This window comes from Lampris incognitus, chromosome 16 (genome assembly GCF_029633865.1).
Source record: "Lampris incognitus isolate fLamInc1 chromosome 16, fLamInc1.hap2, whole genome shotgun sequence".
Lineage (NCBI taxonomy): Eukaryota > Metazoa > Chordata > Actinopteri > Lampriformes > Lampridae > Lampris > Lampris incognitus.
The window spans coordinates 17,692,007-17,716,901 of NC_079226.1; the positions used below are offsets into that span (position 1 = coordinate 17,692,007).

The following is a 24,895-nucleotide window of genomic DNA, read 5'->3' on the forward strand; positions in this document are numbered from 1 at the left end:
TAAATACATGTAGATTCGGGTCTATGTTAAACCGCAGTTATTGATGAATTGTAGTGGATTAATGTTTTAGAGGAAAATTGATGCACACGCAACTAGCCTTCCATGGACCATACTTTAAATCTGTTTACCTCCTGATGTGTGCCTAACTACTTGTATAGAGGAGTATCTGACTTTGATGTAAATGACTGATGTTTGCAAAAATAACAGCCAGACTGTCCCACTTCTATATCATTTACTACTACTATTACTTTCAGCTGCTCCCGTTAGGGGTCGCCATAGCGGATCATCTGTTTCCATTTCTTCCTGTCCTCTGCATCTTCCTTCGTCACACCAGCCACCTGCATGTTCTCTCTCACAGCATCCATAAACCTCCTCTTTGGCCTTCTTTTCCTCTTCCCTGGCAGCTCCATATTCAGCATCCTTCTCCCAATATACCCAGCATCTCTCCTCCACACATGTCCAAGCCATCTCAATCTTGCCTCTCTTCCTTTGTCTCCAAACTGTCCAAACTGAGCTGTCCTTCTAATATACTCGTTCCTAATCCTGTCCTTCTTCTATAGTATTTATTTCTATAGTATTTAAGACAATCTAAATAACTCAGAAAAAAAAAATATCCAAACCTTGGTAGGGTAACTTAGTTATATAGTTTTACGGCTTCAGAGACATTCAATGGAACAGACCCCTGGAGATAAACTGCTTACAAAAGTCAACAAATGTCCAGAACATATCAAGTGACTCATCTTTAGCAGAGAAGAAAAAAAGGAGAATATTACTGTTATTTTTGTAGAATGGGTTCTTTTGTTATGACATTTGTTAACCAAACAGCCTTGCAGCCTGGTCATCTCAGGGGCTTTGTGTGGCATGCAACAGGTTGGCTTGCTTTGACTCAGCATTCTAATCCAATTCAAAGCTGCTCTAATTTTGAGAACAGCTAAAGCAGACCATGAGAGCTGTTTAACTGCTCTGCGATGTGAGGGTGTAAAAGAGGCATACGATGGCACTTACCAAAACTGGGGACGTAAGTCTCCGGACTGAACCTTCTTGAGAGGGACAAGCAATCCTCACTAGCCAACTGTGAGGGGGCAGAATAACACAATGCAGTCAAAAGTGAGTGTTGTCCTTGAAAGCATCAAGAAAGGATGGGGTTCAAATGATAAAGGTGAAGCAATCTTGAGACAGAGAGACCCTCTGAGGAATTCAATGAATTTGCTTCAACAAAGGGTTGTAGAAGAGACTTATTCAGCTTAGACAATAGATGCTGGGCTGTGGGTTGGAATTTACCCATATAAAATGTACATGCACACCTCAACATACATGATGTCTACAGTTCTCATTAAATGTCTACTGTCAAGACTTAATCATTACACCTGAAAAGCCTTGGGCTTAGATCAATACATGAGAATAAAATGAGGTGAAAGACTTTCACTTAACTGCTCACATCTCATCCACTGAGACATTCTCTGGTCGGGGTAAATCTAGCTGCTTGCTTTCTCATCAACTCACATTTCAGTGCACCCAGTGTCATTGTAATTAACACTAGAGCAGTAAACAAGCCATTTTTATAGCCACAGCCCTGCAATATTACCAGATATGTTTCACGCCCCCTCTGTCAAGTGTGTTGTTTAGTAATGATGTTGCTGGGAAACAGAGACTGCTATAAACAGAAGGTTTTCAATGGTAGGCACTGAAGTGGAAGATAGTGCACAGAGCGATCTATACTGAAGGAATACCTTATATGCTATAATCAACAATCCTGGCCTATGAACATTATTCCAATAGCTTTGATGATGGCTGAATGCTTAATGCACATAGGTATTCTAAAAGAAATGTGTCAAGTGAATCAACATATTGTGCATTTTCAATGTTTAATCCCTTAACAGGTTGGCCTTGTGTTAACATAATTCAGCTGTCTCAGTTTTAATTCTCAAAACAGTGGATGTTAATCTCTGAATAGGTGTTTTTGTGCAGAACATCAAACTACTTGGCTTTTGTGTATTTACCACTCATGACACCAGTTGTGCTCTCACTAACCTATAGTTATTGCCCGCCTTTACATTTAATGGATGAATGTGTTTAAAAGGGGATGCAATGTAATAAATTCTAAAGGTGCTTAACATATTGACTAGGAACTATATTCCTAGAGGGGGGAATTATGTAAATGATAGTCAAGACTGTGATTGTTGTATATAGCACTTGCCCTCTCCCCTACTCTGTCTGTCCATTCAACATCATAGGAGGTGTAACTAGATCTATGTCTGTTTTCCCAACCCATCTAAAACAGGCATCACTCATAGAATTTCATTAAGTAGTCTAGATTGGGGCCTTCGGGTATGAAAATGATACATCTTAACACTACCAACGCTAGAAGTAAATTAATTCTCTGTGTACTATGACTGTCTTGTTATTGTCCAATATGTTTATAAAAATGAATCTTGACTAAAATGGAACGTAATCTCATTGGGGTTAAACTTAACCATTCCCATGTGAAATGTGTATGAAATAGAGCAAGCAGGAAAACAGGCATGTTTTAAACACACTAATGATTATTTGGTTGTGCATTCTCCTTACTATTACTCTCTTCCTCAGTGATTGGAGATGGAGACAAATGAATCGGGCAAACATAAGGCCCTTGAGATGCTAGGTGATTTCAAAGTAAATATTAATGATAATTTGGTCCCCCCTAAAACCACTATGAAGACAGTCACTGAATAACTCATTTAACGGTTTTTGCATTAGATTTATGGGCGTATTCTTAGAAGCCCTCTCACACAAAAAAGATGAACATACTAGAGTGCTGAATCAATAGCAGCTTCATTAGTGTCCATCAATGACAACTAAAGGCTGAAATCTGCATGAACTCTCCAGGAAAATTAAGCAGCACAAGAGAATCCTCATACATTCCTTACACATATACACACAATTCTGGAAATGGCATCATGCAGCCAGTAAGAAAATATTCAGGAGTGTCTATAACATATCAACAGAAGCCTATTGCTCAAAACATATGTGTATTAAAAGAGTACAAGGCCACTTGGTACTTGTTAGGACTAGTAATGATTGCCCCCACCTTTTCAGAGCACCTTCCATTGGGAGCATTGAACTGCTGGCCACTCTCTGCGGATGAGACACTTGTCATATCCCAGGGTAGTTTGTTCTTCCCTTTGCCTGCACTAACAATCCTTCTTTGCAGTGGAAGGTCTTCAGTGAGAGAACCTAAGCTGCCATAGCCATACAACCTGTCTGGGTCTGGCTCAGTTCTGTGGCTCCTGGCACTGCTTATACGCCCTCCATTAAGTACCCAGTCCAGGTCGGCCCCAGAACCAAATTGTGGGGAGCATCGCTGTTCTGGTTTGGGCATGATCAAGGCATACTCTACCATCCCCTCTGAGGACAGTCTCGGAAGAATGTGCCTTGCTCGTCTTGCTTGCACAGCGGCCATAAGGCCTTCTGCATCCTCACTGAGTTCAACCATGTCCACGGCTTTCATTAGGGGCTGCTTCTTCCCTATGTCAAGGCAATGGTCAAAAACAGCAAACAGTTCAAGGGCTGCGAGGCGGACTTTCCTTTTGCTGTCTGCCAGATATGGTGCAACTTCAAAACAGAGATTAGGGATGTTGAAGTCTTTCCTGGGATGGGTGAGCATAGCTGCTGTGATGATATTAAGGACATCCTCTCGAACTTTGGAATTTTTGTGCCTCAAGCTTCCTATAACAAGATCCAAAACTTTTTGTGGCCCAACAATCCCCATCAACTGTCGAAACACATTCATGTATTCATTCCTGGTTATAGTACGTGTGTCCCCTAAAGCCTTCAGAGTCACAAAAGCTATCTGTTGAAAATATTTATCTACACTGGAACCCAGCTTCTGAATGGTTAAGTTTATAACCTGTAAAGTGCCATACAATACTTTAAAATTGCTGTCATCCAGAAGTTGACAAAGAAAATTGATAAATTCCACAATACTGTCTGATGGGACTGACTTCATGTCCAATTCTGAGAGAATGTGTTGAAGTTCTTCCACCCCTTTTGTTCGATTTTGGTAGTTCTTCCGGTCCAGAAGCTGCTCATGTAACTCCTGGGAAATTAATCCAAGTATCATCATTGGCGGCCTTGTGGATACGGTCAGAGTTTAGAATTAAAAGAAGCAATCGCAATCCTGCGAGGATAACAATAGTCCTCTTTTTTCCACTGTGACTTCATCTTGAGACGTTGGAGTGCTCTCCTGTCGCGATGTTAAGACCGATAACTGTAAATGTGAAATACAAGACACGAATTAACGCAGGGAAACAGTATAACGCACATTTCGATTAACTAAATCTCAAAATGGTTAAGACTTCATATAATGAAAACCACTGCGAGTGAAACGAGTCGTGACAACGCAAACGCACGATTGAAATGTAAAGAAACTACAGACGGGACATATCTGATGGACTATCTCATGGCGACACGGGCGAGACGTCTTCCTAATGAGAACAGCCGTTTGGCCGGGGTTTTCGATTCGTCTGTTCTCCTCTTTTATTGACATCTTTTTTACCTGTGCACTTTAACTTAACGTAATACAAATCGCATTGCATTTCAATACATGAAATGTGCAACGTATCGCTAAATAAAGCTCAGTTGATTGATCGATATAATCAAGATTTTGCTGGCGTACAGCAAAACAACATCTACCAGATTTGGCGTCCGACCCACACAACCACTTGTGGCTGTCACTGTCGACTGGGAAATGTTTGGAGAGAAAGAGAAAAACTTGGTGTAATCTCGTCCTTGCTTTAAAGTACAACCTTACTTGATACCAAGTATATCCTTAGATTATTTTGTTATGTCACCGCAAAGAGTAAGAGTGCTCGGTAGGCTTCCTCTTGAATGCTAATGAACGCTAGTTGACTTTGTAGGATTCGACCGCAACATCGCCTCGGCGCACACACGGCTAACGGCTAACCAGCCGGGCTAAGAGCTAGCGTTAAAAGACCGTCGAAAGCTAACGCTCGGCTAGCAAAGTTGGAGAAACGGCGAAACAAAAAAAATAAAAATAAAACAATAATAATAAAAAAAAGATCACACCTCGCATTGCCCCGAAGTTCTCATTCGGTGACTAGCAGAGAGAGTAAAACAAACCATCCTCAAAATCTCCGTGACCCGGTCGGGAATCCGCTCTTCCCTGTGTTTGATATCGTTAGCTTGCATCTGGAGCGAGCGAGCGAGCGTCCCCCCCGCACACCGAGGCAGGAAAATGGCGAACGTGGGTCACAAACCGAGCGCGTCCATGGCGACGCGAGTTCAGATCCCCCCCGATGGCTGAGAAGCCGCCAGGTAGCGGTGCAGATCCTGCTACTTACACTATGAAATGGGCATTGAATTCATTAGCAAAATTAATTCAATGCCCATTATTTTTGGTTAGGAAGTAATTTGGGTATCCAGTTTCCCCCTTATTATTTTTTATAATGTCATTCAATACCTCCCATGTGTTTTTATGTTGTTGTTATTGTCCTCTCTAGTAATTTGCTATAGTAATCTCTTTTGCTGCTTCTCATGATTTTTGCCGGTTCGTTTTTATGACTTTGTGTTCCGATTCTTTTGTTCTCTTCTTTAAAAAGTCTTTATATGATATATGTTTCTTCTTACATGCGTTTAATTGCTATTTATGATGGGGGACATTCGATTGTTGATGTTTACCAACAATGCCCTGTGATGGCCTGGCGGCCTGTCCAGGGAGTCTCCCCGCCTGCCGCCCAGTGACCGCTGGGATAGGCTCCAGTACCTCCACGACCGTAAGAGCAGGATAAGCCGTTTGGATAATGGATGGATAATCAATATAATCGTGGGAAATTCCTACAAGTATGAATAAAATGAAATTGCCGACTCTGGGTTCAAATGCACAGGACGCGGCTATACTGTGTTTACAACCTCTCTTCCTTCCAGAGAGGTTGATCTGCTTTACTTTGTTTTGTTTTGTTTTGTTTTGTTTTTTTAAAGTGTCATTTTGTGGTGGACACGTATTGGGGACAGAATTCAACCCAGGAACTAAGGGTTAAGTCATGGTTGCCCTGGCAGGTTAACGCAGGGTTAAGTTATGGTTGTCCAGCCAGTTTTCTGATTATTCTTGCCACCTCCGCTCAGTCGAGCTGTGGTTTGGTTGCTCTCGGATTTACCGTGGATTAAAGAAAGTTGCCTACACGGCTAAAGTGTGAACCTACGGTCTTCTCCGTTCCTTCGGCTCTACACTGGTGACCCCGACGTCGGTTTTCGGATAAGTTTTCTGAAACCACACACATTATGGCTACGAACGCCGTTGCAATTAAACTGCCGGAGTTTTGGGAGTCTTCCGCGGCTACATGGTTCGCGCAGGCTGAGGCACAGTTCGCGCTCAGAGACATAACAGCAGACGAGACCAGGTACTACTACGTATTGGCAGCGCTGGGGTGCGCTACGGCTTCCAGGATAAGCGGTTTCATAACCAACCCACCGGCCGATGGTAAATACGCCGCACTTAAACATCTCCTCCTTGAAACTTTTGAACTGTCAACAACGGAGAGAGCACGTCGCCTCTTCGCAATTCAGGGCTTGGGAGATGGCAAACCATCGGAGCTAATGAGCAGGATGTTAAACCTACTGGGTCAAGAAAAGCCATGTTTCCTGTTTATGGAGCTGTTTCTGCGCAACATGCCGCCCCACGTCCAGACTGCGCTCGCTAACTCCACCATCACTGATCCCCGTGAGCTGGCAAAGGAGGCTGACCGATTCTTCGTCGCTACACAACGTTCCTCCCATGCCGGGGTGCTGGCTCCTACCTTCACTGGCCCCCCGCCGACATCGCGGGCGTGGCCCGACGGTGGCGCCACAGCATCAGACCGCTACAAGCCCTCTGGACTCTGTATGTACCACGCTCGATTTGGTGCGAAAGCTAAACGGTGCCGTTCCCCCTGCAACTACAGGCCGACGGGAAACGAGAGGGCCAACACTCAGTAGTGGCCATGAGTGTTGGCGATACGAGCAGGCTACTCTTCATCCTCGACACCATCTCCGGTCGGCGATTTCTTTGTGACACGGGCGCACAGAGAAGCGTGCTCCCTGCTACTGACGTCGACATCATGGGCGGGGAGCGGGGCCCCCAGTTGGCGACGGCTGACGGCAGCCCTATCCACACCTACGGCGTGCGGTCTGTAGAACTGTGTTTTGGTGGACAACGTTTCACGTGGGAGTTCGTCATGGCCAATGTAACGCTTCCCCTCCTCGGAGCTGATTTTTTGTGCGCTTACGGTTTGCTAGTGGACATTCAGAACAGCCGTCTGGTCGATGCCTTAACCTTCTCCTCCTTCGCATGTACGCGGAGGGAAGCGGCCTATGCAGGTCTAGCCAACTCTCTCTCAGAGGCAGACAAGTTCACCTGCCTCCTCGCTGAGTTCCCTGACCTCACCCAGCCTACCTTCTCTGCACCCACCGCTAAGCATGGGGTGGAGCATCACATTGCTACGAAGGGGCCCCCGGTCTACGCCAGAGCCAGGCGTCTCGACCCCGCCAAACTCGCCATTGCCAAGTCTGAGTTCGAGCACCTGGAACGCATGGGGATCATCCGCCGCTCTGACAGCCCGTGGGCGTCCCCACTCCACATCGTCGCTAAGCCTGATGGAGGTTGGCGCCCATGCGGGGACTACCGCCGACTAAATGACGCCACCACGCCCGACCGCTATCCTGTCCCGCATATCCAGGACTTTTCTGCAAACCTGTCTGGCAAATGCGTCTTCTCAAAAGTCGACCTGGTCCGTGGTTATCATCAAGTTCCCGTGCACCCCTCAGACATCCCCAAGACAGCGGTGACTACCCCATTCGGCCTATTTGAATTCCTACGAATGCCATTTGGACTCAAAAACGCGGCCCAGTCCTTTCAGCGGCTGATGGATTCAGTGCTCCGTGGCCTTCCTTTCCTCTTCGTCTATTTGGACGACATACTCATCGCCAGCGCCTCCAAGGAAGAACACCTGTCCCATCTTCATGCCCTCTTCACACGCCTCAGCCAGCATGGGCTGATCGTCAACCCGGCGAAGTGCCGGTTCGGGCTGACAGCCATTGATTTCCTCGGGCATCGCATCACTGGGGACGGGGCAGTCCCCCTGCCCTCAAAGGTGGAAGCGGTGGCGGCCTTTCCGCGCCCCCAAACAGCTCGTGCGCTCAGGGAGTTCATTGGGATGGTGACATTCTACCACCGCTTCATTCCCCGAGCCGCCTTTATCATCCGGCCACTGTACGAGGCGCTGAAAGGCATGTCCCCCAACCAGGCGGTCGACTGGACAGCAGAGCGGGACCGTGCGTTCACCGAGACTAAAGCTGCGCTCTCCCAGGCTACCCTGCTAGCGCATCCTTCACCTACAGCGCCTATTTCCATAACCACGGATGCATCGGACTATGCTGTTGGTGCGGTTCACGAACAGTGGGTGGGGGGGGCTTGGCAGCCTTTGGCCTTTTTCAGTCGCCAGCTTACACCCCGAGAGCGCAAGTATAGTACTTTTGACAGGGAACTCCTCGGTCTCTGGCTCGCTGTCCGGCATTTCCGTTTCCTGCTAGAGGGCCGCGAGTTTACTGCGTACGTGGACCACAAGCCCCTCACGTTTGCCATGTCCAAGACGGCCGAGCCATGGTCCGCTCGCCAGCAGCGACAACTCTCCTACATTTCGGAATTCACTACCGACATCCAGCACGTCGCTGGTAAGTCTAACCAGGTAGCTGACTGCCTCTCTAGGGCAGTGATTGGAGCGGTCCACCTAGGCCTTGACTATGCACAGATGGCCGTTGACCAGGCCACGGACCCGAGCATCCTCCGTCTCCGGGCCTCCGACACGGGGCTCCGCCTGCAGGACGTTCCTTTCAGCGACACAGGTGCCACCCTCCTGTGTGACGTCTCCACAGGACAGCCCAGGCCCATCGTCCCGCACAGCTGGAGACGCCCCGTATTTGAAGCTGTGCACGGCCTCTCTCATCCAGGCGGTAAGCCATCCGTGCGCCTGACCTCTGCTAAGTTTGTGTGGGAGGGACTTAAGAGAGACGTGAAAGCGTGGGCCGACTCGTGTGTTGCCTGTCAGCGGGCTAAGATACACCGCCACATTAAGGCGCCCCTGGAACGCTTCGCAGTGCCGGAGAGACGATTTGACCATGTCCACGTCGACCTGGTTGGTCCCCTACCCCCCTCCCATGGGTTCACCTACCTCTTCACTGTGGTGGACAGGACTACGCGCTGGCCTGAAGCTGTTCCCCTGGCATCCACGACGTCTGCTGATGTGGCCCGGGCTTTTATTGGGTCGTGGGTCTCACGTTTCGGTACGCCTTCCGACCTTTCATCTGACCGCGGGCCACAGTTTACCTCAGAGCTATGGAGTGCTGTGGGTGAGGCTCTGGGCGTCAAGCTTCATCGCACTACCGCCTACCACCCTCAGGCGAACGGCCTATGTGAGCGCTTCCACCGGTCCATGAAGGCTGCGCTTCGGGCTACTCTCAAGGACTGCAACTGGGTCGACAAGCTCCCATGGGTCATGCTGGGCCTGCGGACCGCCCCGAAGGAAGACCTACAAGCCTCCTCTGCGGAGCTGGTGTACGGCACGCCGCTGCGAGTCCCAGGCGATTTCATGCCCAATGCAACGCGTCCCTGGTCAGCTGTGGACCAACGAGCCTCCTTGCTGGACGGGGTCAGAGCTTTCACACCCGTCCCTACCGCCCAACACGGCGCGCCGGTGTCCCAGGTGCCCCCAGGTCTGCAGTCAGCGGACTACGTGTTCATCCGTCACGACGCACACCGCCCCCCTCTGCAACCCCCTTATGACGGCCCCTTCCGCGTCCTGGAACGGGGAACTAAGCACCTGGTGGTGGATTTTGGGGGCACGGCCGAGCATGTTTCAGTGGACCGAGTTAAACCCGCACACCTGGACTTGACGCAGCCGTTGGAGTTAGCCCAACCTCCTCGTCGCGGTCGTCCCCCGGCTCCGCCTCCTCCCCCCGTGGAGGCCCGAGCTGCCTCTTCTGCTCCTCAGGCCGACCTCCACAGGCCCGCGTCAATGCCTCCCAGAGACACTCCGGCCCCTGTTATCCGGAGCCGCCGCGGACGGCCTGTTGTCCCCCCGCGCCTGCCTGACTTCGATTACTAGGGCGAATTCTGGGGGGGCTCATGTGGTGGACACGTATTGGGGACAGAATTCAACCCAGGAACTAAGGGTTAAGTCATGGTTGCCCTGGCAGGTTAACGCAGGGTTAAGTTATGGTTGTCCAGCCAGTTTTCTGATTATTCTTGCCACCTCCGCTCAGTCGAGCTGTGGTTTGGTTGCTCTCGGATTTACCGTGGATTAAAGAAAGTTGCCTACACGGCTAAAGTGTGAACCTACGGTCTTCTCCGTTCCTTCGGCTCTACAATTTAAGATTTAACAGAAAGCAACCGATTGTCAATATGGAATGTTTTTCTATTTTGATTGTAGCTCCACATCATAACGACGCTCCTAACTCAACACAAACGCAACGGAGGAGCTTTTTTTCCTCTCATTTTCTTTTCTTTTGTTAATAAACAAAGTGGTGCATCGTATAAATTAACGGATGTGGCGGAGAAAGTTGAAAGTGTAGTTCATGCTTTAATTTTGAGCTTGTGGTTTTTTGACAAATGTCTTTATTTTTACTTGTCATGTTAACACGCGCCCTATAATGACCTGGCGGCCCATCCAGGGTGCCTCCCCGCCTGCCGCCCATTGACTACTGGGATAGGCTCCAGCGTCCACGCGACCCTGAGAGCTGGATAAGCGGTTCAGATAATGGATGGATGGATAATAACGAACCGATATAAACGTTTTATGAACTTATTATTGTTGTTGTTGTTGTTGTTGTCGTTTTATCTATAGAGCCATTTGATGTCACCATTAAAGAAAAAGTGCAGCGTTATAAATTGTGAGCCGACGATAAAAAAGGTAGCGGTAGATTTTTCGGGGACTGGGGGTAGGGTGCTCACCTGACGGGGCGGGTAGCACAGTGAGAGTCATGTTCTTTGACTTGTCCGGTGCGTTCAACACCACCCGGCCTGCCCTGCTGGGGAGCAAACTAACGGTGATGCTGGTGGACGCTCCCCTGGTGTCGTGGATCCTGGACTACCCGACCGGGAAGCCACAGTTTGTCAGGCTGCAGAACAGCGGGTATTGACACTGTGGTGAGCAACACAGGGGCTCCGCGACGTGCTCCCTGCTTCCTTTGCCAGTTCGTCTTTGTCTCTGCTTTACACACTCGTGTTGTTCATCCCCGCTGGCTGACCGCCTGTGTACCGTACTTGCCTGTCTAAGAAGTGAACCCGCGAGTTTTGGAAACCTCGAACTGTCCGAGTCGTGCATTTGGGTCCTCTTTCCTGCTGCCGCTGTGACATCAAGCTGCTGAGAGCGTGACTAATCATTCTGATCTAGCTGCGCAAATTGCTCGTTTTCTTTTCCATTTTTACAGCATAGCTGTGCTGTGCCCTCAGTAAAAAGCTTTAGTTGTTCTGTTCTCTGAATGTTATTAATTTGTACTAAAAACAAATTACATTAGATTTTATTGGGATCACAAAAGCATTTTATTCAATTGTTGCCAGCATCATGTTCTTCGTTAAGATTTTAGCAGAAAATTTAAGGTTTCTATAGGAGGGGTTCCGTGCAACGTCATCACAGAGATGCGTGCGCAACTAGGGGGCAGAAAGCAGCTACAGCGCAGAGATTTTAACCAAGATAGAGCTCGGATACAGCAGAGATGACGCGCAATTGTTGTGCAATAAACTGCACAATCCGCCAAAAGGATGGGTGGAGAAATGTTCAACATTTCCATTGTTGAATCGCTTTGGTAGCTCTCAAAAGATTATGCATCTCACAATCTTTTGAGAGCTACCAAAGCGGTTTTGCCCCCTGGCTGCGCACGCACCCAGTAATGTTTGTAAACAGGAAACCCGTCTATACGCGCTACTATGGTTGGTTCATGTAAAACTAGAATGGAGTTATGAAAAGCAGTTGACATCATCGACAGGCCACGCACGACTTAAGTGAGTTAAAAGTTGCACACCGAGGAGCAAAATTAGTTGATCACTAAAGATGATTATGAATAGAGGCACATACTAACAACTATCTGTTTAAAAAGATTCACGGGGGCTAACTGTATATTCTAACCGAATGAAAACATTTGAATACTTTCAGAGATAGAAAAAGAGAATTACGAGCCAATATATTTATGACTGAAAGTAATAAATTGATCCTTTATTTCTATATACTGTGACTTATTTCTCTTTTTCAACATTGTACTGATTTTTTTGCTACTCTAGTATTCAAATCCTTTTCTATATATCTCATCATCAGCCGCTTCTCCGGGGTCTGGTCGCGGTGGCAGCAAGCCAAGTATAGGGCACTCCAGACGTTCCTCTCCCCAGCAACGTCCTCCAGCTCCTGCTGGGGGATCCCAAGACGTTCCCAGGCCAGATTGGACATGTAGTCCCTCCAGCGAGTTCTGGATCTACCCCGGGGTCTCCTCCCAGTTGGACGTGCCTGGAAAACCTCCAAAGGAAGACGCCTAGGAGGCATCCTAATCAGATGCTCGAACCACCTCAACTGGCTCCTTTCGATGTGAAGGAGCAGCGGCTCTACTCCGAGCTCCCTCCAGATGTCCGAGCTCCTCACCCTATCTCTAAGGCTGAGTCCAGACACCCTACGGAGTAAAGTCATTTCAGCCGCTTATATCCGCGATCTCACCTTTTCAAGATCTACTACTACTACTACTACTACTTTCGGCTGCTCCTGTTAGGGGTCGCCACAGCAGATCATCTGTTTCCATCTCTTCCTGTCCTCTGCATCTTCCTCTGTCACACCAGCCACCCGCATGTCCTCCCTCACCACATTCATAAACCTCCTCTTTGTCCTTCCTCTTTTCCTGTTCCCTGGCAGCTCCATATTCAGCATCCTTCTCCCAATATACCCAGCACCTCTCCTCCACACATGTCCAAGCCATCTCAATCTTGCCTCTCTTGCTTTGTCTACAAACCGTCCAACTTGAGCAGTCCCTCTAATATAATCGTTCCTAATCCTGTCCTTCTTCGTCAGTCCCAAAGAAAATCTTAGCATTTTCAACTCTGCCACCTCCAGCTCCGCCTTCTGTCTTTTCGCCAGTGCCACTGTCTCCAAACCATACAACATAGCTGATCTCACAACCATCTTGTAAACCTTCCCTTTAACTCTTGCTGGTACCCTTCTGTAGCAAATCACTCCTCTTCTCCACCCACTCCACACTGCCTGCATTGTCTTCCTCACCTCTCTTCTGCACTCCCCCGTTACTTTGGACAGTTGACCCCAAGTATTTAAACTCATATGCCTTCGTCACCTCTACTCCTTGCATCCTCACCATTCCACCGTCCTCCCTCTAATTCACGCATAGGTATTCTGTCTTGCTCCTACTGACTTTCATTCCTCTTCTCTCCAATGCATACCTCCACCTCTCCAGGCTCTCCTCAACCTGCACCCTACTCTCTCTACCGATCACAGTGTCATCCGCGAACATCATAGTCCACGGAGACTCCTGCCTGTTTTCGTCTGTCAACCTGTCCATCACCATTGCAAACAAGAAAGGGCTCAGAGCCGATCCTTGAAGTAATCCCACCTCCACCTTGAACCCATCTGTCATTCCAACCGCACACCTCACCACTGTCTCACCTCCCTCATACATATCCTGCACCACTCCTACATACTTCTCTGCAATTCCCGACTTCCTCATACAATACCACACCTCCTCTCTCGGCACCCTGTCGTATGCTTTCTCTAAATCTACAAAGACACAATGTAACTCCTTCTGGCCTTCTCTATACTTCTCAATCAACAGTCTCAAAGCAAACATCGCATCTGTGGTGCTCTTTCGTGGCATGCACCTTTTCAAGATAAGATAAGATAATATTTTCGGTCACTACCCAAAGCTCATGACTATAGGTGAAGGTTGGAACTAAGATTGACTGGTAAATTGACAGCTTTGCCTTCCGGCTCAGCTCCTTCTTCACCACAACGGTCCGGTACAATGTCCGCATTCCTGCTGATGCTGCACCAATCCACCTGTCATCTCCCGCTCCATCCTACCCTCACTCGTGAACAAGACCCCGAGATACTAGAACTCCTTCACTTGAGGCAGCAACTCATCTTTACTATATCCTATATATACTATCCTATACTACCCCCTCAAAATGTTTCCTTGTCGCAGATTGATACCGCTGTGAATCCGCTTATGTCAAGATTCAAGAACTTTAATTCAAATGGTGCATACAAAGAATAATTAAGACAAGAGATAAGAAATATAAGATATAAATATCAGCAATAAAAAAGTACAGTCTAAACAATATAACTAAAAAATATAAGTCTGTGAATGTTCTCATTCATCCAGGTCATGGTTATCCAAAGGATTTGAATCAAGTGCAACTGGACTTGGTATATATCCGTGAAGACGTTTCGCCTCTCATCCAAGAGGCTTCATCAGTTCGTGCCTTTTTGACTAGACCAAGCTAGTCTGACTGGCTGGTGATGAAACTCAGATATTTATCCTCTTTGGAGTCGTTATCAGAGCTATTGATGTCCATGGCTCTTTGTGTTCCGATGTTTAGCAACGCCCGTCGTTATCGGAGGTATTGATATGCGTGGCTCTTTTGTGTTCCGATGTTTAGCCACGCCGGTCGTTATCGGAGCTATTGATGTGCATGGCTCTTTGTGATCCGATGTTTAGCAGCGACGGTCGTTTGGGGTGTTAGGGTTAGGGTTAACAGAGGAGGAGGTCTGCGACACCACCTATGTCCCACTTACAATGCCGTCCTTTCATCTCTACCCAGGAGACTCAAGAAGCCTAGCCTCCAAGAACAACAGTCGGTCACTAACGGCTCCAACGACTCATGACCACTGAATGAAGCACTAACCAAGTCGAAACTAACACCCCCAACGACCGTCGCTGCTAAACATCGGAACACAAAGAGCCATGGACATCAATAGCTCTGATAACGACTCCAAAGAGGATAAATATCTGAGTTTCATCACCAGCCAGTCAGACTAGCTTGGTGTAGTCAGAAAGGCACGAACTGATGAAGCCTCTTGGATGAGAGACGAAACATCTTCACAGATATATACCAAGTCCAGCTGCACTTGATTCAATTCCTTTGGATACAAAATATAAGCAGTATAAAATATAAAATACAGTGCAGTTAACGATAAAATACAAAAATATCATCAGTAAAATGCAGGAAAGGTGCGGTGGACATGCAGAAAATGGTGTAACAGGTTATTTCTTGCCGGGTGCGGGATTCGTTACGGCATGTATTGCACCACAAGGCGACATCACTAACTGCTCGGCTAAAGGGTCGACTCATTAGCTAGGGGGTAACGTGTCTTATTAGTAGTTTACAGCCGTCACCCTCCCCGGAAGCGCGCCCTCGCGCTTTGTTATTCCCGCGCTCCGAAGAGACTTCTGAGGATCTGCACACTTCCGGATCCCACCGCTGCCACCAATGTAACCGGTTATTTTCTTGCCCGGTGCGGGATTCGATACGGGGTGTATTGCACCACAAGGCGACATCACTAATCGCTCGGCTAAAAGGGTCAGGCCCGTTCGCTAGGGGCTAACGTGTCTTATTAGTAGTTTACACTAGCATACTGAAATACCCAAATGTGGCTAGTGCTTTGAAATGATCGAAGAAATATTTGTAATGGAAAAAATTACTCATGCCCAATGAGTGAAAGAAAAGTGAGTGATTGACTGATCCAAGTGATTGATTGATTAGTTGATTGATTGATTGATTGATTCGTATAGCTATAATATTGTAACGTGCATGGATAAGTAGACACGCTGGCCGCTGGCTGGCAGGTCTGACCCTTTAGTCTAGCGGTTAGCGATGTCTTCTGCGGTGCGGGCGATACGGGTTCGCTTCCCGGCCGCGGCAGTTCCTGTGGTTGTGTTGTTCTCCGAATTCGCTACATTGGTGTCAGAAGTGGGATGGGGCGACCGTAAGGCCATCGGAAGCGTATGCGCCCTGAGGCGCGAAGGAGCTGATATGCTTAAGCGCGGGGACGCGCTTCCCGAAGGAGGGGGGTATTGTAACGTGCATGGATAAGTAGACACGCTGGCCGCTGGCTGGCGGGTCTGACCCTCTAGTCGAGCGGTTAGCGATGTCTCCTGCGGTGCGGGCGGAAATGAGCTCTTATTCTGAAAACAACGGAAGTGGCTCACCTGTTTTCTTTTTAGGGCATGGAGTTAATGGCAGCTCGGGAAATGACGCCAGAGTCAGATTGGAAAAGAGAATAAGGACACGAGATGGTTTGACTTTGAAAATAAGAAAAGGAGGAGGAATACCTGTGATGGCCTGGCAGCCAGTCCAGGGTGTCTCCCTGCCTGCCGCGCAATGACTGCTTGGGATAGGCTCCAGCATCCCCGCGACCCTGACAGCAGGATAAGCGGTTTGGATAATGGATGGATGGAATTTTGTAAAGATTGTAAAGTTGACAAAGTGCAAGCAAAGTGTCCGCACTGCAAAATAAATCATGATACGGGGTCACAACAGTGTCCAACAAAAATTAAGGAAGAGATAGTGAATAAGACCAGAACAGAAAAGGGATTGTCGTATGTTGAAGCTGCTAAAAGAATGGAGAGGAACAACGAGTGTGATGTGAGACAAGAATCTAAGGAGGACAAGTCAGTCGGGAAGCATGCTGTTTTGCTTTTTTAAAGAACCAGTTGAAGTTTTTGGTATTTTGGCATTATTAATTAACTGTACTGCTGGAGCAGAAAGAAAATCGGAGTGAATTGATATAACTGTAGATGCAGCAAGGACATTTCCGGGTAGTGTAGAAGTTTCTGGAGAAGGTAATAAGCAGCTGCTGATTGAGGCTTTTAGTCCCTCTCAGAAACCTGATAAATAACCAATTTAATTGAGAAGACATGGTTTTTTTTAAATAACTTGACATTCTGGTCCACTCGCCGTTCCAGTTGGTGGCGGTAATGCGCCAAGTTGTTGTTTGCCAACCGTCAATAAACCTAAAAAGAGGAGGAAGAAGAGTGACTCCGCTGTTGTTCAGCGTTGTAAAGCCAGTTTCGTAGGTTCCCCCAAATGAAGCCTTGGCTCGGCTAGCTTGTTTTCCAGACCGCCGCTGAACTCTGCCACTGTAAAATCGATCTCGACAGCGGCACAACATAAGTGCAATAAGTCACAGGTTGGTGTTTTATTTTTAATTTTTGTTTTGCATTTGATAGGATTTGACATGACGAAGGTAAACGCAATCTTCCGATTATTGTCACGTTTTGTATCCGTCAGCCATGTTAACTGTATATCAATCAATGATGCCGTTAGCCACAGTAGCCGTGTTTATTTTTAGCAGCTAACCTGCGCTAACTGCAGTGAAAGGAAACGGGTACCGTCTACTTGCTGAAAAACGCAGTTAAACGCTACCCTAGCCAAAGGTGTGTTGCGGCTGTGCTTTGCAAGATGTTTTTGCAATATCAAAGTGCCTGTCAGTGTCTGTATTTTCTAGTGTGTTGCAAAACAATACCGTTAAGGAAGCAGTCTTGTATTTCGTATTGATTAAGCCGAGGCCTTAGTCAACAAAGCCAATTGGCTAGCGTTACTGGTTATACGCCAGTGTAAGTCATAGCCGAATTACGCATTAGGTTGCATCGGTAACCTAGCTTCATTATAACTAAAAAATATAATTATACGGTTTATAGAAGTTTCCCTGCAGTATCTCTAAACAAATGGGTTGTTTTTGTGTGAATCGATGTACGGGTAAATATTGCTTCTGATGTTATCGAGACAGGTAACTAACGTTATGGTAGATACAGACTTTGACTGAGATGTTCGGCTTAGTACAAGACAAGGCAGACAGTTAAACGGGCCCGACTAATCTCTGGTCGGCTTCAAAATATAACGGAAATATTACGGCCAAGCCTCCAAATTTCTTGCTGTGTCAGCTGCTGTCGTGTTTATTTATGTCGGGTTTGCCACTTTTCCAATCAGGTTTCATTGATTGGCAAACCACGTAATGTATTCAATTCTTTTGAGAGTTGATATAATATAGCACGCTTACAAATATACTTAGCATGACGCTGATCTGTGGATTCCTGCTCTTAGATGGACAAGCAGGCCCAGTCCTACATGCTTGCCAGTTTGACACGGCCTCACTCTGAGCAGTTACTGCAAGGCCTACAGCTCTTGCGGCAGGATCATGAACTATGTGACATTGTACTGCGTGTGGGTGATGTGAAGATCCATGCCCACAAAGTAGTGCTGGCCAGCATCAGCCCGTATTTCAAGGCTATGTTCACCGGCAATCTGTCTGAAAAGGAGACCTCTGAGGTGGAATTCCAGTGTGTCGACGAGTCAGCGCTTCAGGTACGTTGGGAGCCAGCAGAGAACTGAGAATGATCTGCTCTAGGCAAGTGTTCAATTGCAAGATGTTGTTTATATGAGTCTTTACAACAGTCCTCCCCTTTTCTCCTCTAGGCCATCGTTGAATATGCTTACACTGGCACGGTGTTCATCTCCCAGGAAACGGTAGAGTCTTTGCTGCCTGCTGCCAACCTGCTTCAGGTTAAGCTAGTGCTTAAAGAGTGCTGCTCCTTTTTAGAGAGCCAGCTAGATGCTGGGAACTGCATAGGCATCTCCCGCTTTGCCGAGACGTACGGCTGCCATGACCTATGTCTGGCTGCCACCAAGTTCATCTGTCAGAACTTTGAGGAAGTGTGTCAGACAGAGGAGTTTTTTGAGCTGACGAGAGCTGAGTTGGACGAAATCGTGTCCAATGACTGTCTCAAGGTGGTGACTGAGGAGACGGTATTTTATGCTCTGGAGTCATGGATCAAGTATGATGTGACTGAGAGACAGCAGCATCTAGCTCAGCTGCTGCACTGCGTGCGCCTCCCTCTTCTCAGTGTAAAATTCCTCACCCGCCTTTATGAAGCCAACCACCTTATTCGTGATGACCACGCTTGCAAGCACCTGCTCAATGAGGCCCTCAAATATCATTTCATGCCTGAGCATCGACTCTCCTATCAGACAGTGCTGTCCACACGACCCCGATGTGCTCCCAAAGTGCTGCTTGCAGTAGGAGGCAAGGCTGGACTGTTTGCCACACTAGAAAGGTAGTTGCATTATCTTTTTAGATGATCATTTATACTTGCTTTATTTTTCATTTAAACAAATTCTCCATCCTCATTGTTGTGTTCTTTAAGTCAATTACAGATCTTTCTGTCCTTTTCTTGCAGCATGGAAATGTATTTTCCTCAGACAGATTCATGGATAGGACTTGCCCCTCTCACTGTACCCCGATATGAATTTGGAGTGGCAGTGCTGGACCAGAAGGTGTATGTAGTGGGAGGCATTGCCACACATATGAGACAGGGCATTAGTTATCGCAGACACGAGAGCACAGTGGAGAGCTGGGACCCTGACAGCAACACCTGGTCATCAGTGGAGCGAATGGCTGAGTGCCGCAGTACACTGGGAGTGGTGGTCTTGGCTGGGGAGCTATATGCTCTTGGAGGTTATGATGGCCAGTACTACCTCCAGTCAGTGGAGAAATATGTTCCCAAAATGAAGGAGTGGCAGCCAGTGGCCCCTATGACAAAGTCCCGCAGCTGCTTTGCCACTGCGGTGCTGGATGGCATGGTGTACGCCATTGGGGGCTATGGCCCAGCCCATATGAACAGGTACTAGAAGAGAGTTATGCATGTCGTTATGAATGTAGTACAGTTGTGGAAATGTCCTGCAACTGCTGATGTTTTGTTCAAAATTTACATGCTCATATATAGAGGATGCGGATCTTGACAAATTTCATTAACTATTTAGGTAAAATATGGATCTGGCAACCCTTATGTTTATATGTTTCAGTGTAAATGCCAAAAACGTACATGCCCTGTACAGCACAGACAAAACTAAATTAAGTGGGTATTTTAAGAAAAGGGACATCAACCGGTATTTCTTTTGCTTCTTTGTACATTACCTCGTAAATTGATCGACTAGACTATCATCTTCCTTGTACTTAAGATTTGTTGAACTTTTTTTTTATAAGATTGAATTTGTTGCATTTTATTTTTATTCCTAAACAGAAAGTTATTTATCCAGTGACGTTTATTCATGATTTAAAACAAATGGACATCATTTATGACCAAAACATGTTCCTGTTTAGATGACAATTCAATAGCAGTGACATTGGGGTCTGTATATAGTCTTACAATACCTTTTTTCAGTATGGTCTTTTATCCAAATAAAAGATCGCCCATAGTAAAAGTTGCCAACTCTTTCATGACTCTGGCTTTTTAACCTTGCTCATTATCCAAAATAATCTTGTATCTTGTGCGTCACTGTTATCCAGCTGAAGTGGCAAATAACTTAAGGATATCAAGTGTTAGCTGAGAAAACAGCCAAGGGCCTGCTAATGAGAAGAGAGGAAACTTAAGAAATGGCTGCTGAAGTTTTCTTTGGACAGTTGCCTACCTACTGTGGGTTGGATTTTTGTTGTTGCTGTGGCTCACAAGAGAGGGAGGTCTCTGTTGTTGGTTGTTTCCTTGACTCCCCAAACCCCTCAGGAGAATTTGTTTGGACAGAAAATCTTTTGAGATTTCCCCCTCCCCTCCTCTAGCAGCTTGTATGCTCATAGATACCATGAGGCAATTCCCAAACTGCCAGTTTGCAAGCAACATTGTCAGGGGTTTCATCAATTTGGCTTTGGTATGGTAATACAGGATTTCCCCAGGTGGCCTGATTAAACTAGTTTTAGTGGAAATGTGATCAGATGTATTACTAGTATTGATTTTGACAATTTTTCCCCTCCGTATCTAAGTGGTAATATCAATATACGCAAACATAGCATTTTTTTATGTTTATTTGATTTTTACCTGTTTTAATTCATGTTAAAGCCAAGATGGGATGTAACAGTGTTGCTGTCATTATTCAGAGATCCCTACCAAACAAAAAGAGTTTCATAATTATCATACCGTCTGTAGAGCAAAATACATTTCCCAGTTTGCACTGTAGCTGTTAAGCCCAGCCTTGCTGTCCCCCCAGTAACTAGACTGGAGTTGATCGAGGGTGTATTACAAGGATCTACCTCCTCTAAGCTGTTGTCCTGATCTGCCAGGATTACTCATTTCAGTGTTGTGTAGTTCCAACTTAAATTTGCTATGTCTGTCCTGCACAGTGTGGAGAGGTATGACCCCAGCAAGGATGCCTGGGAAATGGTAGCCCCCATGGCAGACAAGAGGATCAACTTTGGAGTTGGGGTCATGCTGGGGTTCATATTTGTGGTTGGTGGCCACAATGGTGTGTCCCACCTGTCCAGCATTGAGCGGTACGATCCACATCAGAATCAATGGACAGCCTGTCGACCCATGAATGAACCACGCACTGGTGAGTGGGGATTGCTTACTTAGCATATATGTGTGCCTGAAATTCAGCAGTGGGCAACCATGGGCATTTGTTAATACCTAGTACTCCAAGTATGAACTCGCAGGATCACAAGCTCGTAGATTGCTCAAATTACAGTTTGAGATGAGGTGGACTTGCCAGGATGTTGTACCTCGGGTTCTGTGACTCTATGATTAAACATGCCTTCAACAATGTTAATTAATGGATTAACGTACTCATCATGTATATATTCTAAAAGCTGTGTTCCTAAGCTTTCTCACCGTGTAAAGCATGTAGTCAAACAAATAGCGGTTTGTAAAAGCCTACTCCTGTCTGTCATATGCTGCTTTTTACAGCAAAAGCGATTTTGCACGATACCGATTTCTCACACCTTTTTGTTTTGCTACATGCCGTACATGGTAAGAAAGCTTGGCAACTTAATCATCTAATTAACAATGCAGGAGGCTTTGTTTAATCAAAGGGACACAGAATCTGTGTCATATATCTTAGTATAACTATGGTGTTGCACAATACCCCGAGTTAGCAGGGCTTCCTTGCTTTGGAAAAAAGTCAGAGCAAATTGTCAAATTGGCATTACTTTATGAAATCTACATTGTTAATTTCTTGCCACAAATTTTCTCAGGTCAATTTGGTGACAAAACAACAGTTTCAGTGCAAAAAATTTGAATAACATAGTTGTTTGCTTTGCTGTCACTCACGAAAGCCAGAATGAATGTTGGGATCTTGTTGTGTATCTCACATTTGTCGAGTCACAATCCGATGCATTCTTGATTCAGTGGGAAGTTCAAGAACACATCTGGATCATTTTCAGCTAAATGCAAACTTATGTTTTGGGAAAGGAGGGCTGCGACGGATGATATTTCATGAGTTCACATATTGAGAAACATCCCATGTGTCCTTATGAGCCGTGTGCACGTCCTTTTGAACACAAGACCGGCTAATTTCATCAAGTAGTTCCTACCCCTTAGGTTGAGGTGTTTAATTGGTGAAATCCAACAGCTTTTGGTTAAAATGAACCCTCCAGCTCCCAGTGATTGTCCACTAATACTCTGACTAATAGAAAGCTGATGAGACCTTTTTGTAAAGCGTCATCAATTACACTGTTTTTTTATTTTTTTATTTTTTTATAACCTGATGTATTGAGTTTGGTAACTCCAACCAGACTTTGGCTGTAGGACTGGTTTACTTGTTTAGATCATATCGAGTTAAATACACTGATATTGCTGTATTGTTCTCCTCAAGGTGTCGGCTCTGCCATCGTGGACAACTACCTCTATGTGGTAGGGGGCCACTCAGGGTCATCCTATCTGAATACCGTCCAGCGCTATGATCCTATCACAGACAGTTGGTTGGACTCCAGCGGCATGATGTACTGCCGCTGTAACTTTGGTTTGACTGCCCTTTGACCCATGCCCCAGCCGGCTAGGACTCCGTTACAGAAGACTTAGACAAAAAAGGCTTTTCTTTTATTGCCTCTGTACCCTTCCCCGCATTCATCCTCCAGGGGCTAAGGAAGGCTCCACGTCGATGTGAAACCCAGAGAGAGAGAGCTGGATGGATGGATGGATGGATGTGCCCAACTAGCTGGCTGGTACAAGGGACCACAGAGATGGCGAGGGAAATTAGGAAGAGGTGTGCGAGGATGGAAGAGGAAGATGAGATGGCTGTCGAGGAGATGAAGAGACGACTGCTCTATCGCTGCTGGACCACAGTGAGGACTCTGAGCCATTTACCAGAGGATTGTAGGAGAAATCTGTCACTTTGTTTCTTTTAACATTCTGTGTTATGCTGGTAGACTTTCTGTTGCTGTTGTTGCTCATACCCTTCATTCTGTGTATTTTACTCCAGTCTTGATTTTTCCTCCTGTGTGCAGAATAATTTGTACTAATTTTGTATGATTTTTGTGGTTTGCTGGTGTGTTTGAGTGAAAATGTGGTTGTTTGCCAAGTATGTCTGTGTGTGTATATGTTCAGGAGTATCTGCATGTCAGATGAAAGTCTTTGTTGCGTGTCTGTGTGTGCAGTACTGAGGCTCCAGCTCAGTGATTGACACTGAGTTTACACATTAGAATGAAGACCTCCGTATAGAAATCAGTGCTTCACAAAAAGAGAAAAATGAAATCTTTCTCTTTCCTTAAAAAGGGCTGCCTTTTTTCTCTTGTAAATAGTTGAAATTAAATATATATAGTTATGAATATATCCTCTAGTGCATTGCCTGTAAATGTTTTTCTGCACTGGGTCACTAGTTAAGGGATATGTGTGTGTGTGTGTGTGTGTGTGTGTGTGTGTGTGTGTGTGTGTGTGTGTGTGTGTGTGTGTGTGTGTGTGTGTGCATATGTAATTTGAATCAATGGTTAACGGAAAGATAGACTACAAACTGCTGAATTCTCCTGATGGTTTTGGCCACTTGTCTCTGCTTCATCCTGGGAGTCATTCAGAAATCCCTGTAACAGCTTCTGTCAAACCTTCCTGTAGTTGGGTCAGGCCCTTCACTCCTTTTCACAAGTGTTGGAAAAAAGTGACCGGAGTCCTTTTTACAACCCTGGGTTTGTACACAATACTAACTGGTGCTATATTTGGGATTCAGGACTCAGGTGTTTGTGTCTGTGTTACCTCCCAAGGTAAGGCCAACCTTTTTGTTCAGTCTCCGTTAAGTTATAGTCTCAGATGTTATTTATTAGACTTGTGTGAATTAAAATCCACAGAATCTTAACAGTGAGCCTCATGCGGCCAAGGTCTTGCTGGCAAACTCAGGTGAGAAGCAATCTATTTACAGCCACATGAGCAATGCCAAAATATGACCTTTATCAAGATTTGAACTTTCCCTACAAATAACTATAGTGCTACAAATAGCTTCCCCTAGTGGTGTGCCACAATCGATTTTTTTTTTTAAATGTGTTGCATTCTTCCATGCTCTCATCTGGAGGGGGGGGGGGATTATAAAGCACCAAGGGCTGTACTAGCAAACTAGGCCAAGTTGTCACTGTCACCAATTCTTTTGCCCTGAGAGAGACCAGACTTGCAAACTCTGCTCTCCCCCGGGTTTGTCTGACTCCAGGCTGGGCTAGACAGAGGAGATGTGAGGCAATAGATCGAGCACGGAGAAGGAATGACTAGATGTGGTGTATACATACAAGTATCTGCTTTTGGAGGAGTCTAGTTTGAGTTGAATTGTACACTGATGTTTGCACACAAGTGGAAACTTTAACAGCTCTGCGTTGCACTTACCAAACTATTTGATACATATTGTAATTTGTACATAGGTTTAATTTAGGCTGATGGCATTTAAATGACGCAATAATAATTATTTTTCTCTGTGGATCAATGTGTTAATTTCTTTTTTTTAAACAAGCCAAGGCATCTCGTATTGCTGTAATAGAATCACTTATGGCATGTCTATTGAATCACATGTTGGCTAATCGGCTTGTCTGATGAAACATCAAGCAGTACTTTTTTGACTTTGTCTCTTCCCACCTGGCTTCTT

The 24,895-nt window shown here is 46.1% G+C and overlaps 2 protein-coding genes across 2 annotated transcripts in view; one reads left to right on the plus strand and one right to left on the minus strand.

Moving 5' to 3' along the window:
- LOC130126365 (TOG array regulator of axonemal microtubules protein 1) overlaps positions 1-5,176 on the minus strand; it is a 31,758-nt gene extending 26,582 nt beyond the window's left edge. The window contains exons 1-3 of the mRNA XM_056295844.1: positions 5,065-5,176; positions 3,068-4,246; positions 1,006-1,072 (exon numbers count right to left, since the gene is read on the minus strand). Coding sequence (XP_056151819.1) covers positions 1,006-1,072; positions 3,068-4,102 — 1,102 coding nt within the window. The 5' untranslated portion in view covers positions 4,103-4,246; positions 5,065-5,176. The remainder of the gene's footprint in view (positions 1-1,005; positions 1,073-3,067; positions 4,247-5,064) is intronic.
- Positions 5,177-18,118: 12,942 nt separating this feature from the next.
- LOC130126732 (kelch-like protein 28) lies at positions 18,119-23,481 on the plus strand. The gene is made up of 5 exons (XM_056296349.1): positions 18,119-18,379; positions 18,491-19,128; positions 19,252-19,695; positions 21,186-21,394; positions 22,655-23,481. The coding sequence occupies exons 1-5, from the start codon at positions 18,119-18,121 to the stop codon at positions 22,816-22,818; spliced, it is 1,716 nt and encodes a 571-aa protein (XP_056152324.1). The 3' UTR covers positions 22,819-23,481.
- The last annotated feature ends 1,414 nt before the right edge of the window (positions 23,482-24,895 follow it).